A 16,381-nucleotide genomic window follows, 5' to 3' on the forward strand; every position below is an offset into this window, starting at 1 on the left:
GGATGAAGTCGTTTACCAGAAAACGACGAAGCCTCCTGACCGAACCAGCAAGGGCGATGCGAAGGGAGAGGGCACCGAAGGTCATCAATCTCCTCAAGCACCTCGGGAGTGACGTCAGAGTATTTGTCGATGAGAAAAAGTTCATCGTAGAAGAGGTCGCCAACCGCCGGAACTTGCGGGCTATCGCCTACAGCCCTGATGAAGTGGCTCCCGTGATGAAAGGCAAAAATCCGGCATCAGTGATAGTGTTTGGGGCCGTTGCAAGTGATGGCCGCATAATGCCGCCCCATTTCACACCTGCTGGTGTGATGATCGACACTGACGCGCATTTGACCATCCTGAAGGAGTCTCTCATCCCCTGGATGATGAAATACTATGACCTGAGCAAAGTCATGCTGGTGCAAGACTCCGCCCCAGCACATGCTTCCCAGAGGGTGCAAGATTTCCTGAGCCAGAGGATCCCCCTATATGTACCCAAGGACATATGGCCCTCCAACTCGCCTGACTTGAATCCATGCGACTTATGGATGTGGGGCGTGGTAGAACAAAAGTCCAACTCGACCACTCCTGCCAACGTTTCTGACCTGAAGAAGGCCATCAGGAAGGCAGTCAGCACCATTGACCAGGACGAGGCCCGGCGCGCGTGCTCCGCTTTCCGGCGCCGTCTCGAGAGGGTGCGGGACGCCGACGGCGGTCACATCGAGTGATAAGGCTGTGCGTACACGACACAATACACGTGCGAAGTTTCAACTTTCTGTGTTTTCATTCACCGTATTAATAGCATGTTGAAATTAGGTCTGAAAATTCCCAATTTACCTGCAACACCCTGTATATATATATATATATATATATATATATATATATATATATATATATATATATATATATATATATATATATATATATATATATATATATATATATATATATATATATATATATATATATATATATATATATATATATATATATATATATATATATATATATATATATATTAACGTGTTTAATCGCCAACGTTATATTTAACTACGTATTGATTTTGAAAGTTTTTGAATGAGCTGTAGATAAGACCACGATGGACTACGTCAAAGCATTCTTTAAATGACATGTTGTGGTGAACCATGTCCCCTCCCCTTCTGAGTAGTATGCTAGAATGATTTACGCTGGCAATTTTTTTTTCTGCGAAACTCTAACTAACTCACACTGGGCTCTCTCCACCCTGTCTATCCAACTAACTCTCGCTATATTTTCACCAGGTGCCGGCGCGACTCTCTTCGTCGCCGAGCGGTGGTGACCCAGCAGAACGTAGAGGAGTATCTGGAGGATACCTGTGGTCCTGTCAGCCCCGGTCTGGCCACGCTGACTGAGCCGGTCGCACTCGCCTGTGCCATCAAAGGTGGGGGTCACGCTGCTGTGTCACCTCAGTTCTGCTTTGTCACGGAAAACTAAGTCCAATCGAGAGTGCTATTTAACTGCAGGAAACGCAAAACTTTCAATTAATCACAGACTTTCAGTGGAACGTTAAATATCGTGCAGACAATGAAAGTAAGAAGTTATCATAAAACAGGCAAAATGGAATGTGCTTATCGTCAACATTGTAACTTACAAGAAATCTTGCGATGCTGTAAATGAGAAAGCTTATTAGATATTTGACCCATTATTTGTAATAACAAAATCGAGCTCTGCGATGTTTTGATCATTTTGATTTTGCTTTCTTATCTATACCGACATGTAAGCGTCAAAACGAAAATAGCTATCTCGCATTTAAACAAAGTCACCTTCTGCGTCCGTTTCAGGCGGCGTGGAGCCAGACAACACAGCCACCAGCCCTCAGCAGCAGGGACAGTTCGTGTTCCAGCCCATCGCCGGCTCGGGGATGATGTCCCCACCGCCCATGATGATGCCAGGAGGGATGCCCTACTTTTCACCGCAAGGTAATTTCCCAGGAAAAATATTCTAACTTGTAGTTTTCTCCGCAAGGTTGTCAATCCATAGACATCGCATGCACATGGATAAGATTTGGTACGGATCGCACAGTAGTTAGTTTCATCACTATCGATCGTTTGTATTGCTTTTATACAAACTCACATCGCACATTTACTTAGGACGTTCCTTTTCGGTCTATTTCTTATGCCCTCTGACAGACACGTTTCTCGCGGCTGCATTTTGTCAAATTCCTTAAAGGTAGTGTGCCACCTTTGAAAGATTTCCCATTTTATTTTTCCTAGGATAAGAAGCTTCTGTTTTTACCTAATATCGCAAAAAAAATCAAAAATGGGCCTGGAATAGTGCCTTTTTCGCCTAAAAGTATTTCGGTTTTTAGATATGTATAACAACTGTAGTGGGCTCACCTGCAAACAGGCGTCGGGCAACAATCGCGAATGCGGCGCACTTGTGACAATAAGCAAAGGTCATTATAGTGTTACGACTTACGACCATACGACGTACGGGAATGAGTTATCAGCTGTCTAATCGTAGACAACACAATGTCGAGCCTTAAACTGTAAGCCCGTATTGGTATTGTTTCTTTTATTTGGCTGTCGAACATTATTTATGGTTTGAAATATGATTTTATGTAAAATAATTGATATGAAAAAGCCGTCTTATAAGTTATGACCCCATTTCACCACACGCAAGTGGCAGAAATGACAATGATCAGCTGACGCATTTTTCTTGGCCGAAGTCAGAGCGCGCGGCCCGACGCACCACGCGTATTTGGAAATTCCGACCTCGACGAGCATCAGAAGCCACCTAACAGGCGTGTTCGAAACCGCAGGAGATGATGATGAACGGGTTTATCGAAACTTGATTGGATGAGCATATCGGTAATAGCGATTTCAGTGTGTGCATTTATTGTTCATAGTGGTGTGAAATGTGGTTGGGGTACGACCGACAACCCGTCGGGGCGAATTTCGCACTGGGGTACTCAAAATTTGAAGAATTTAAGACGTTTCCATGAGTTTTGAAGGTATGGATAAGTTCTAAAAATCAGGTTCTCCTTATCTGGGCCATTAACTCCATATGGTCCAAGAAAGCTGGCACACTACCTTTAAGCTGATATTCTGATTAGTTTTATGTATGCATGTGTTTTTGCTCCTTAGCCAATTACTGTGCTGTGCGTTACATCGATCTTTTGCACACCTGCGCACAATTTCATATGGTAGTGTTCTGCACCGGTAGAGTTTCATGCTTGGTTCATCTTGCACTGATTTTCGAACTTGCGCTTCTAGTCAATCAATCTTTTGTAGTTTTCTTCATTTCTGAACTGTCTCATTTACACCGCACGTCCCAACCAGCAGGGCCCATGTTCGGGCCTGCTACGTCACCCGAGCTCAACCAATCATTTGGCGAGAGAGGTGTGACGTCACCGACGCTCAGCGCTGGCCGAGAGGGGGCCACGTCCCCTGCACAAGTGCAGTATGTGCCAATGCCCATGTACGGCATGCAAGGTAAGGAGACAAACATAAGACATAAAAAGATATTCTCGATAATCTGAGACATTTCGTCAGAGACGAGCAGAACGGTATTCAGAGACAATTAGACGGGAGCGCCATGACGGAGGCGCTCAGTCGGAGACAGATTGACACCCACGTAGGGTTCTTGCAATAATTTTTTTTTTTGACGTTCTGAAGCAGATTGACGCATAGGTACTTCATCGTCCAGTGCTCAATTTGGCTGCCACGTTTCTTGTTGTGTGCAGGATACCCAACTCTCATCGAAGTTCATAACAATAACGCTTTAATCGTTTTCAAGTTTGAATACCCGCTGTATATTTAGCTGAACATCATTTTGCTGCGACTAGCCGCCTCAATCTGTTTAAAAGCTCTGTTCTTTACACGCTGTGTCCATCTTTGCCCTCAGGTTTTAGCCTGCCCACCATGCCCCTATACGGCACGCCCGGTGTCCCGGCGCCCGACGGATCCGCACAACCAGACCAACAACAACTCGCTTCCTACCAGCGCATGTTCATGCAGTCGGCCCTGGCGCAGAACATGCAGATTCAGCAGCAGTTGTTTAGCCAGAACCAAGCGCTGGCGCAGCTGCTGCAGGCTTCCACCGCTCCTCAGGTAAGGAGGAACTCGTGCGGGGTGGTCGAAGACTAGTGGTTGTTCCCTCTCGGTTCTTGTTTTTGAAAAGACGGAAGGTAGAAATTACGGATTGGTTTTGTGTGAACGTGAGGATACTATACTCGTAAGTATCACTCGGGCCTCTATGCCTTGCCAGAAGTCCTAAGTTCATAAGCATGGCACTGTTCCTCAGAAATTAACTGCTTCTCATAACGGTCATGAAGTAAGAGGCATCACAAGCTGTCTACTGCTATCTGTCACCTGTCATGACAGCTGCCATCTTATTCACAAACCCTCCATTTCCCTGTCTCGTAGGACACCCCAACATCCCAGGGACGCCGTCCGGAGTCTGCGGGAGCGGCCCGTGAGCCTGGCAGCGAGACCTCTCCTACAGCTGCCAACAACGAACGAAAACGGAGCACCACTTCTCAGGAGAGACCGGTAAAGTTAACAGCGAGGGTGGCGTGGGGAAACACCCTGGCTCTCGCGAATTAACGAACTCTGAACTGCTATAAACGACTAGCGAAATGTCGATTCTCGAGATAAGTGATTCTTTCGACAGTGTCGTTATATACCATTACAAATGCTTTATCTACAGGAAGGTCTTTGATTGCATACAATCAAAAAATGAGCGATATATCCATAGCAGTTCAGGCTTTGGAAATTCGCGAGTGGGGCATCCAAGGTGGTCCAGAAAAGACATTATCTGCTTGACTGATGAGATGCTAGTGTTGGAAAGAGCTTATGGTAAGCTGATGGAGTGGTTAGCTTTTTGCTAATGCTTATTGGTGAGGAGATGTCATCGGTATCCCGTTTTAAATGGTTGGTTTATCTGCTTTGGTTATAATAGACGGAATGTGCTTTTATCCATTTTTGCCGGGTTTTATTTGTACGCTACTAACGCTATACACCATGTTATTGTGTTATAAGGTCGCTCTCTGGGTAGGCATCGTTCGCTTTTAATTTGCTTGATGTGTAAATATTCTGAAACAACAGCAGCTTGTTCCCCAATCCTTAGAATTCCTGGTTAGCTTCCAATATCGTGCCGTAAGTAAATAACCCCTCATACTTCACCATCTGTTCATCTTCCCTCAACACTCCGTCAATTTCATCCTCAGGATGGTCAATCCTTCTCCTCCACGCCTCTAACCCGTGATCCGGGCTGGACGGTCATCTTCATCTCACGTAAGTAGCGTCTCAGGAGCAGATTCACGTGCGGTGGGGTGACCGTTATCGGGGCTGAGCTGCCTGTCCATTCGGACGGGCTCAGCCCCGGCGACTCACCAGGGTGTCTGCCCAGACCAATGTCTTCCCTAATTCCTATCATCCTTCCGGTTCTGCAAGTGTCTCTCCAGACCGAAAGAGCCTAACCCTACAAAACAAAAAGCTACCTTACCCTCCACCTCAGCACTCAGCAGTCCATTGGCTAACCTATATGACTCCGTCTCCCTTCCCTGACCTCTTTGACCCCAAAGCCTCCTCCACTAACCCATTCGGTCCCACATCTCTCTCTCTCTCGCCAGTCGGGCATCCCTCCCGCGCCGCCCATGGCCATGACTCCCGAGGAGATGGCTGCCTTCATGGATCCCTCCTACACGCGCGCACGCACGGTCCGCATTGGCAAGTGGCGCTGGCCACCGCCCAAAGGCGAGGCTGGGGCCGCCGCTGACTTCCTGCAGTTCAAACTGCAGGCCCAGCAGAGGAAACTGAGCAGTGGTCAGAAGGTAAGAAATTTATCCTTACGGCGACTATGAACTATCAAATCTGTCTATCTTTCAGTTCGATAATATGCTCCTCTTTTTTAGAATATTAGTGCTATCGATAATATGTTTTTCGTTTGACATTGTTTTCGATAGAATTATTGCTCATTTAAATTCTTGATAATTGATATTCAGACTATTCACTTTTTTAAATGAAACAGATTTACTACTTAGCTTGTCACTATTTGTTGGCATTTTCTAAGTTGTGTTACTTCGGTAATAAGTCATTGAAACACAGACAGACGTAGGTCGCTTTCCATATTCGAGTGTTCTACACACTTGTGTTACCTATTATCTGTCAATCAATGAGGGCACTTTTCTCTTCCCTTGCTTCTCTCTTTCATCAGACTGTCTCTAGTAAGTGCTTCTAACGGATTCAGTATGCAACGCTCGTGCATGTAGCTTTTTAAACCCGTTCGATCTCATGTTGTTTATTACTGATATGCAATGCATGGTTATCATATTTTACAATTCGTACTAATTTTCTATTTTTGTGGGCATTTTTGTGGGCATTAACACAACAAAGCTACTTGCGGTGATGGTGTAGTATTGCATGCTTCTGTGGTTTTAATTCGTAGCTCGATTTAAGACCAGTTGACCAGAATCTAGACAATCAGTTATCATTGTGATATTGATGTTCTAACATTTTTTTTTTACTTTACTTTATGTCAGAATATGTTGCCGTCTTCTTCAGCATGATGACTTGCAAAGCATCCACATGATAAAAGCGTGTTTGTAAGAGAAGTGTTACTGCTCCGATGACCGATCTTTGGCTGACTTATGTCGTTCTTTTACACAACTATGCACTTCACTTTTTCTGCACGGAATGCTCTGCACACGGGCTGCGAATGAGTAGCTATAGGTATTCAACTTGCTTTTCTGTCTATTTTCTGTTGTCGTTTGAACTTTAAGTCTGCAAAGTTACTGATTGCAGACGCATGCAAGCATTTCTGGTCCATAAAAAGAACGTTTCCCACTTTTTCCTCTGCAGTATGCCACTACTGCTTATACATTCCTAAAATAAATATTGCATTTCTTAGCACTGATGTCCCTGATGTTTCTGACAGTCGGGCAGCCGCCCAGCCACCGATACGAGTTTCGAGGGAGTCGAGTGGGACGAATTTGAGATGGAGACTGCGGACGCCGCCCGGGCCCCCTCCACGCCTGAAAATCTCAATAAGTCACGCGAATCGGCCAAGTCAGGTGGGCAGTGGAGGAAGCAGTTTTTGAATTTTGAATTACTTAGTTCTTGTTTCTGAAAAAAATGCAAAGAGCTATATAACTACTTTTAGACGCCTTTGTTATTTTTGCATGTCTATCATCAAATTGCTTTAAATATCTTGCAATACCTAGATTATCAATTAGTTTTGGAGATTGTTCATCACAGACTTGAACTTGCTTAGTTTGGCTGAGCTGATCGGTTAGAATGCTTTCATCAATAGAATCGAGCGACAATTTTTTTTTTCAGTGGACCGCGAGCTGAACAAGCAGCCAAAGGAAAAGTCTGAGGCCGCCGTAAAACTTTCCTCGTCAGCTCCTAACTCAATTAGCAAGCTAAAGATATCGTCTGCACTCAAAATGAAACTGGAAGCCGTCACATCCAAACACACTGAACGGTAAGCTCAACAGACTCATCAGAGACGAACTTCTTATACAAGGTGTCAATACAAAAGATAGGCACTACCGTAAAAAGAACTACCAAAGGAAAATAGAGGCTTGCAAATGCCATGCGGGACCTGTCAAAGTTCATACTTATGCAAAGCGAATTGAGGAATAAAGAGGAGAATGGTAAATGGCGAGCCATTTATACGGCGTTAGTGAAAACAGACAGGCGATAATTTCAAACTTGTAAATATTTACTTCATTGTTTTTTATTGCAATTAACATTGTTATATACCGATGAATCTATAAGATGACGACCAAAGTTGCAAAACAAAAGTTTTCATTTTAGTGTATCAGTGACTATTGTTAGCTGTTTTATTTTAAAATGATATTCCACTGAGTGATTTCCGCCCCGGTGGCTGGCGACTCTCCGTCGGTACCTGCCACTCCCTCATTTCATAACACCGCCACCACCTTATCAATAACACCTGTTCCGCCGTGCCCGGTTCCCAGGACTAACGGTAGCACCGACTCCAAGGACACGCCCGATGGAGGGCGCCAGAAGGTGGTGCCCAAGAAGCTGGACATGTCCAGAAGGCTACTGCTTCAGCAGCAGCTTGGATCAGCGCAGCCAGCTGAGAAGGTGACGGTGGGTGTTCTTGTCTGTGTATACTGAGACTCCGTGTCTTAGACTGTTGTCTAAGACTCTGTGTATGCGTGACTCATGATTCTCGCATTTGATGGCAATTCCGTTCTTAACCCGCGCACCGACGGGGGTCTGCGCCAACTTAGTACCGACGGGGGGGGGGGGGGCGGATGACCGCCCCCCCCCCCTGAGATCTCGAGAACGAAGCAAGATAGCGACAAGCGGTAAACGGCATCGGATACGCACGGACAAGGTCTACAATTTTTACTAAGGTCATTTTCAGGTCAGGTCAAAGATGACGTCACAGGGGTCGAAAAAGTCAAAATGGCGGCGCTAGATATGGAGAGGGTTTTTCTCGAATAACTTTCGAAGTAGTCAAGATAGGAACAAACTAAGGGCATCATCGTGATCCTCTCGTCAATCCGCATCGAATGATATATATGTTGACCTCGAAAGGTCAAGGTCAAAGGTTGACCTCAGGTCACGTGACCTCGAGGTCATCATGTATATCATTCGATGCGTCTTGACGAGCTGAACACAATGAGACCATCCGCGCGGCTGTATCTTGTTCCTGTAAGGAGTTATTGGCAAAAAACCTTTGGTGACCTTTGATGACGTCACATGACCTTACAGCTGCCCAACAGCAAAACAGACCTCAAGGTAGTGAAGGTTGATCGTATGTGAAGTCATGTATGGTATATGGGGCCATTCCGACCCGTTTTAGTGGTAAAAACAGGGAGTCGATTTTTCCCCCATTGACTTATAATGGGGAGGTCGCGAAATTGACCTGACCTTAGGTCACCGACATCAAAATTCCGAGATATACAAATTGTAGCCACTAATGACCTAATAACATCCTGCGACTTTCAAAGGCCTCCGACATCTACTGTAGCTCTGGCACGGTGACAAAGTTGCAAAAAAGTGACTTGAGGTTGGGTCATTCAAAGTGACCTGGTGACCTGACCTTAAAAGTTAGGAGGTTCAAACTTGCACACCATGTGTAAAATTGATGAGAGAATAGTCATACCAAATTTCGCGGCGCTACGCGCCGCGGTTTTCCCGCTATCCGCGAAAAACCTCAGGGGGGGGGCGGATATCCGCCCCCCCCCCCGTCGGTGCGCGGGTAAATGATTTAAATCCGTTGAGGTTATAGCCCTTGATTCCGATACAATCAAGGACGATAACTAAAATATGCAATCGTTCTCATCTGACATGGCAGAGCTGCCACCGTCATTGCGTTAGAGAAACGTTGGTTATGGCATAGATAACATGTTATCTATGGCCCTGGTTATGACGGCGTTAGGCATTAATGAGACAAATCAGACGTTCACCAGTTTTTAATTAAACGAGGCTGATGTGCTTAACCCTCGCCCGTAAACGGCGATCTGCCACCTTCGCCCATGCAGGGGGGGGGGGGGGGGTTGGTGCGACCCCCCCCCTTGGCGTTTGAAAACGGAGCGTCGTAGAGCTTAGCGGAAAAGACCATCGGATTGCTCTCGCCGAGATCTCGCGATTGGTGGTATATTTTTTGGTCCTAGGTCAACATTTGACCTACTTTTGACCGGTCAACGGTCAAATTTTCGGAAAAATAGATTTTTTTTTACTTTCCGCGGCGATTGCGGCAAAACGGTGGGAGATATCGACTTGAAACCTTCACTATCGTGTTCCTTGATCAATTCTCTATCGTTTGGTATGTATTTCGTTTCCCTAGCTCTAAAAATGGCGCGTTGGGAACGCCGGAAGTCGGCAAGGTCACAGTCGGCGGCAGAAATTCGAAAAATCAAAATTTAAATTTTTGAAATCTGATTGTATTTTTGGATTTGGGAGGTCCATTTGCTCCCTATAGAAGCTAATATTGCTGCATATTCCCATTGAGGTGACAAGAATTAGCAAAATAGTGGTTCGGGCGCTTTTCAAAAATAGTACCGGACGCTGTTCCTCTTGTGACGTCATAGCTCCGTGACCTGACCTGACCCGGTCAAGTTTCTTATACCATATGATAGCCAATACTTGCCTCAACATGCATGGGAAGTTTCATCACGATCCATCAACCGATGTCCGTACCACCGGCAGGAAACCTCGGGCGTTGGCACTCAGTTTGTGAAAATCCGGCCGGAGGCTGTTCCCTTTGTGACGTCATAACTCCGTGACCTGACATGACCCGGTCAAATTTTTTTATCAAAAGATGCGCAAGGTTTGCCCCATAAGGTACCCAAAATTTGGCGGCGCTGCGCGCCGCCGTTTTTGCACTATTTCCGAAAAACCTCAGGGGGGGGGGGTTGCACCAACCCCCCCCTACATGGGCGAGGGTTAATGTGTGAGGAAGTGGACAACTCGCTTTTAAAACACGGCTATTCCCTACTGACATCACATTCGACAGCATTCCTGAAAACCTGTTACCGTAGAAAGTAGCAGCACTTCTAACAACCACAAAAACACTCGACAAAATTTAGGCATTATCTCGTATTTAAAGCATATAACATAAGTTCCCCATGCGTCTCCCGCTCATATAGTGCTCCTACACCGATCTTTTTCCGGCGGCGCTTGTTCTGGAGCCCGCTGAGGAGCCCGTCGAGCTAGGAAGGCTAGAGGACCCCGTCAAGCTGTCCAGAAGGGATGTTTAGAAGACTCCGTGAAGCAGTGTAGAAGGGATGTTTAGAAGACCCAGTCGAGCTGTTTAGAAGGCCCTGTCGAGCTGTCTAGAAGACCCTGTCGAACTGTCAAGCTGTCTAGAAGACCCGTCGAACTTTCTAGAAGACCCCGTCTAGCCGTCTTGAAGACCTGTCGAGCTGTCTAGAAGACCCTGTCGAGCCGTTTAGAAGACTCCGTCTTGCCGTTTAGAAGGGCGGCACCACGACGGTCTTTGGCACACCAGTCTCCAGGACGGTGGATCCGATCCAGTAGGTCCTCAGTTGCATGTCACCGTCTGAGACGGACACCTCGATGTTGTTCAGCTGAGGACATGGGCAGGAGACGTGGGTCAGTCAGATGCTGGCAAGTGGCAGATACACTACGGTGATAAATTTGTTTGTTTGCAAACAGCTATGGTGGCATAATGAAGTGCGGAATGCAAATTCGTAGCTATGATGGCAGAGATAGCGGTTGTGGTCAATGGTAAAGGCCGATAGCTACGTTGATAGAGTTCTGCGAAGGCTAATTTACTGGTAGATAGCTATTTTGGCCTGAATTTCATTCATCCACAGTTGAAAATATTTTTGTTTGGATACACGAATGTAATTGGTTTGTAGCAGCTCAAGATGTTCTGCTTGGTCAGTAATGTTTTGTTCTGTTAGTGCCACACTGCGCTGTCAGTAATATAATGCACTGTCAGTACTGTATGCACTGTCAGTAATGTACTGCACTGTCAATACTGCAGTATCAGTAATGCACTGAGATTACGCTGCGGTGTGGTACCTGCAGCGAGGAGGTGCTCACTTCCAGCGAGGTGCTGTAGTGGTGGAAAATGGTCGATGACGCCCTCGTGTAGGTTAGCTCCACCAGCAGGTCACCAGAGCCGGGATCAGAGCCGGAGAAACTATCGTGGAACACGTCCGACTTGGCGATCCTGCGCAGACGAGAACGTTTAAAACAAAACGGCGACATGATTGGGTACGGTTATGTCTGTTAGGTTATCACACTGGATTCGTAGCCATCGCTGACACTGTTAAAAATAAGCTGTTAAGCGATCAAGTAGTAAGTTATACGCTCATGTTGGGCTCGCCACTTTAAAATTGTCGTCCGGCGTCTTTCTTAAATTTATAAAGTAAAGTTCAAAGAAATAATTACGGCTGCGCGAGCAGTTAAAGCAAAATGTATCAGAATGTGGTTCAATGTAACATTTGACTTTCAGTGACGTGTTTAATCCTCTTGGCAGATCTCAGTTCCCTTTGACCTTTACAAATAACACCATTCCAAATATTATTCCACTCAACCATTCCACCATTCCCCCTTTCCAACTCACGGTCCGTCCTGCAGTGTGAACGTCTGCGCCTCGGGTCCCAGCACCTTCGCCGTTAGTTTGCCCTCCGTGCTCTCCTGTCCATACCCGATCACAACCTCCAAGCTCATAAATGCCTCACAGTAGGGCGAAGACGGCTCCGTGAATAGATAGAAAGAGCCCGAATTTGCCGTGTGTCGGTCAGCGTGGAAACCCATGTTGCGACATTCTCCGCTGTGGCATCGGGAGGGGCAGGTTCCGGAGACGAGGGCGTCCCAGGAGGAGCAAGGCACGGCGAGGAAGCCACAGGATGAGCTGATGGACTCGGTGAAGAAGGCGGTGGAGCGGAAGTGGCTGCAGGCGGCTGACAACCACTCGGAGCGGCTGATCTTGAGGGTCCGCAGGCCAGACAGGTGGCGGATGTAGCTGTGGAAGAAAGGGGGAGACGATAAATGTTGTACCAGCCAGGGACGACAGACATAGTATTCCCAACGGTGGAGGGCGTTTTGACGTGCTGAAGGCAGATGCTCATTCGACGCTGCTGCTTTTGTCTTCTGATATCTTATGTGTCCATCACTTTCGCACGATGAATAATAGTTATTTGTATCCTTACACTTAGAGGTAGAAGAGATCATAATCAAACCGGACCCTCACGGCAGGCCTTTGCACGGTTCAAGTGTTGACCACTTACAGACTCAGTTTGATAGTATGTTTACACATTTCATGCTCCAGCACTTACTGCCAAAGAATGCTATCTCTACAGCAATTTTGGATCTCCCGACGCCTTCCCGAATCCTGCACCCTGCGTTTCCCGAACCCCTCCCATGCCCTGAGATCCCGGCTCTCACCTGTGGATGGTGTCCTCACACCCTGTCTGGTGCACTCCTCCGTTCGGATAGAAGCTCACATGACCGGTGAGAGCGGTGGTTCCCAAACCGAACGCATCATACCCAGCTGCGTTCGAAAGGATCACGTCCACTAGATCCGCATCCATGGTATCCAGACGCACCAGAGAGTCCGCATCTTCGAAGTCAAGCGCTGCTGGATCGAGACCGGTGATGCGGGGGACTCCGCCAAGCCGATTGGAAATGTAGGCAGCCGCATGAGCGCCAATATCATGCCCGATGAGGTAGAGCTGAGATGGGAGAAGACCGGTTTGAGCACCAAGCCAGTTGAACATGCGTTCCGCCTCGGCGGCGAGAAGGCGAGAGTTGTCGCGGGCTTTCTCGTAGACGTCGCTGCCAAAGTTCCAGTCAATGCACATTACGTTTGCGTCTTCTTCGGCAAGAAGTGCTTGCATCATTTCCAGAGGCCAAGCCTCGTCACAGCTATCGGCGAAACCATGGATGAGGACGATGGTCCTCGCCCTGGAGGCATCGAAGTCGGAGTAGCCGAGCATAGCTTCTTTGTCGTACATGATCTCATACTCGTAGTTGGCATTGCGAGTGTAAAGCAGGAAGCGGGTGGCGAGTTCAATGGGTGCTTCTGGTAGGCCGCGCCCGGCCCAGACTCCTAGATCGTCAAAGCATCCCAGGTCGTCGTAGCAGACTTCGGTGGCATGTGCTGACGCTAGCAGAGCCAAAGCTAGCACGAGCGGAGCCATGGCCGCGCTGTGAGGCGGACGAAGGCGAAGACAGGAGTGAGAGCGATGCGGTACGAGCGGCCGCACGTCAGTCCGGCCAGATAAGGACCCGAGCCAAGGGCGCGGGCGCTCATGGTCCCCACTGAAGGTTTGATGACGTCAGTCACCTTGTTACTACCTAGAGGCTCTGGTTACTTGTTATTCCCTACATTTTCGACGATGGTAATAGTCATGCGTTCTTTACAAACAACGGATATGAGATTTTAATTGAGAATTGTTATTGCTCACCAATTATGACGCAGTTGCAGCCAACGGCTATGTTGTTGTGTGGGTGTGTCCCGAATTTTCCGGTCACAGGTTTTGCCGCGTAACGTCTGGGTAGGTTCCACGGGAGAATGCCATCTGTCTAAGATAAGACCGCTTTCAGACGTCTCAGGGTCCCATGGCCCTGATATTGACGTCAACTTTGACGGACGTTTTTTATTTAGTTTTTGTGAACACGGATTTACACACGGATTTACTGTCAAGGCACTTGGATACTCATATCTTTTACCTATATTTTGTTTGATGTGACTTATCTAACTTATGTAACTTCAATGCCACCCCTTCGAAACGATGCTGTAACCTCGATTTTTGTGGCTGACAGCTAATGTAGAAAGATCCTACCGGATTTTGATCGTCCTATAAACTTGTCATACCTATTTGTCGGCATTATTTTCATTTTGTAGCGTTAGATCATCACATGCACCACTTTTCCGTCTGTCTGACCACTGTCCAGCTCTTGTCCTGTCTTGTGACCTGTCGTGGTCATCACTGTCTTTGTGTTAGCCGTTTGCATACTGGTCGTCTGTATGTCGGGCATCTTACTGATCGAGTTGTTATGCCTTTATGAATGTATGGATGCACGATGGGCATCCATACATTCGTATAACTATTTACCCATGCGCGTATAAAACTGCATGGTCGGTAACATATTAATTTTTAACCGATAATTACTTAGTTGTGCGACAGTTTGAATTGTGCGATGGCCATCTAACGTGCCGTGTCTTTTTTTCCTCAGTCGCCTCGGGCCGCCGAAGACCGCTCCTCTCGCCCAGGGGTACCGCCTCCGCCGCCACCCATCGGTCCCCTACAGGTCACCATTCCACCGCACCGGACCGCTTCAGCGGGAGACAGCAGCTCGTCAGAGAGGTCAGCAAGGTTAATGGGATGCCACAGACCGGCTGAACGGCTGAGAACGACGATTTCTCGGATGTCGATACAGATGATAGATTATAGGCTAAATACTATGGTATAGATTGTGGATAACGATATAGGGTCACGATTCAAGGCATTTTAATGCGAGAGGAAACGTATACTTTTGATTGCCTACGCTTAGACTCAAACAATGCCGAGCTGACGGACGATGGGGCGAAGGAGGTACTCTTGGATGTCGGCTTAACACGGGGGAATTTCGTATCGTTTGTGTGATAGTTTGTTCCCGACTTCTCCAGTGATATAGGTAGCATAATTCAAACATCTCCGATTCCAACAACCATGTACAACGTGAATAATATCCTACCTCGCTTTACCGAGCTCTTCATATGTGTTTACACATTTATCCGTGCTGCTTTTACGTTACACAGCTCTCCGGTGATCGCGGACCGCCGCTCGCCGCCGCGGCCGATCCAGCCGATACGCGGTGACCGCCGTCACCAGAGACCCAGCCGAATTGAGCCAGACAGAAGGAGCAACGCCTCAGAGACGACGCACGTCACTGAGAAAACGGAAAAATACGAGCGTGAGTGGGATCAGTAGAAGAGATAATCGGCATGTCCACCTAGAAATAAGTTATTTTGGTAGAAAGTTGTTTTAAATCTGTTCAATAAGCAGTATACTTAGCTGTGCCATGGAAGAGATAATGGTATCATTTCAGCGATGATTGTGCCTTCCAGTGACCTTGTCTGCTATTGGTTTTAAAGGTCCTTACGACCAGCTGTTCCGATGCGTTACGTGAACTTCATGTCAGCACAGATACTCCTAGCTCGTATCACGTAAAAACGTACCTTTAAGCACAATCATAGGTAACATGATTAATATTATTTATATTATTTATGGTATAATATATCGCATAATCTACGTAGAATCGGTCCACTGCATTTTGTGAGAATAAGAACGGAACATGACTTTGGATTCGCGTCTGATTTCTGGCCTTAGCTGGGGAACATGCTTCAAGTCCTCTATCTTGAAATCGTTACTACGCTACTCCAGTGTTTGCTAGGAAATGCGTAGCGATCATTTGCCAGGGTGACAATCACACCGTCTTCTTTGCCCCACAGTGGAGGAATCAGAAGGTTTCCTGCGGCCGGTCGACTCCTACCGTCAGCTGGCCATTAGCAGGGACCTGGAGTCGGTTAGGACCCTGGAGGCGGCCAAAACCCGCCTGTTCCCACCCAGTGACGCGCCTTTCGTCACCTACAACCGGGTCAGCTGGAAGCTAGACGTGCGGAAGGAGGTGAGAGCCAGACGTTTTTTTTTATTTAGCGTTTACAAAAAAGGACGAAAGAGAGACAGCAGCCTTTTTTAACTGCAGGTACTATTACTAAGGTCTTCTATTTTTACCATTAATAAACAGAAAACGCCCAATTTCAGTTGAGGTCGATGGCTAAAAATGGCTAACATTGGCTAAGGCCTAAGCAACATCGTTTTGGCCGACGTCCTTGAGTTTCGATACCCTAATGATTTTTATTTTCTTGTTATCTTAAATCGGAAAAAATATCATCGGCCAGCGCTAATGCTGCTCCC

At 47.0% G+C, this 16,381-nt stretch overlaps 2 protein-coding genes across 3 annotated transcripts in view; one reads left to right on the forward strand and one right to left on the reverse strand.

Moving 5' to 3' along the window:
* The window catches only part of LOC122375944 (unconventional myosin-XV-like), an 83,064-nt gene that overhangs the window by 12,041 nt on the left and 54,642 nt on the right, over positions 1-16,381 (forward strand). Inside the window, exons 17-28 of the mRNA XM_043355553.1 lie at positions 1,260-1,399; positions 1,800-1,937; positions 3,303-3,452; positions 3,865-4,070; positions 4,386-4,511; positions 5,594-5,794; positions 6,898-7,033; positions 7,299-7,446; positions 7,946-8,081; positions 14,658-14,788; positions 15,223-15,377; positions 15,916-16,091. Of these exons, the coding sequence (XP_043211488.1) occupies positions 1,260-1,399; positions 1,800-1,937; positions 3,303-3,452; positions 3,865-4,070; positions 4,386-4,511; positions 5,594-5,794; positions 6,898-7,033; positions 7,299-7,446; positions 7,946-8,081; positions 14,658-14,788; positions 15,223-15,377; positions 15,916-16,091 (1,843 nt within the window). The remainder of the gene's footprint in view (positions 1-1,259; positions 1,400-1,799; positions 1,938-3,302; positions 3,453-3,864; positions 4,071-4,385; positions 4,512-5,593; positions 5,795-6,897; positions 7,034-7,298; positions 7,447-7,945; positions 8,082-14,657; positions 14,789-15,222; positions 15,378-15,915; positions 16,092-16,381) is intronic.
* On the reverse strand, positions 10,523-13,697 carry LOC122375942 (inactive pancreatic lipase-related protein 1-like). Of its 2 annotated transcripts, none has more exons than XM_043355552.1 (4): positions 12,864-13,697; positions 12,040-12,441; positions 11,514-11,643; positions 10,523-11,032 (listed from the first exon to the last, which is right to left on the reverse strand). In XM_043355552.1, the coding sequence occupies exons 1-4, from the start codon at positions 13,616-13,618 to the stop codon at positions 10,916-10,918; spliced, it is 1,404 nt and encodes a 467-aa protein (XP_043211487.1). In that variant the 5' UTR covers positions 13,619-13,697; the 3' UTR covers positions 10,523-10,915. The 2 variants fall into 2 exon arrangements, with proteins under 2 accessions (XP_043211487.1, XP_043211486.1); XM_043355551.1 differs by having other exon boundaries at positions 11,493-11,643; positions 12,864-13,653.

The sequence above is a fragment of the Amphibalanus amphitrite genome, unplaced genomic scaffold, assembly GCF_019059575.1.
Source record: "Amphibalanus amphitrite isolate SeventyFive unplaced genomic scaffold, NRLGWU_Aamphi_draft 001963F_arrow, whole genome shotgun sequence".
Classification (NCBI taxonomy): Eukaryota; Metazoa; Arthropoda; class Thecostraca; order Balanomorpha; family Balanidae; genus Amphibalanus; species Amphibalanus amphitrite.

Bases quoted from the DNA above. Each gene is read 5' to 3' on its own strand.
- LOC122375942 (XM_043355551.1), bottom strand. From the start codon at position 13,618: ATGGCTCCGCTCGTGCTAGCTTTGGCTCTGCTAGCGTCAGCACATGCC. The intron at 12,442-12,863 runs GTGAGAGCCGGG...TTTCTTCCACAG, and splicing joins TGTGAGGACACCATCCACAG to CTACATCCGCCACCTGTCTG. The intron at 11,033-11,492 runs GTACCACACCGC...CCATGTCCTCAG, and splicing joins TGAGCACCTCCTCGCTGCAG to CTGAACAACATCGAGGTGTC.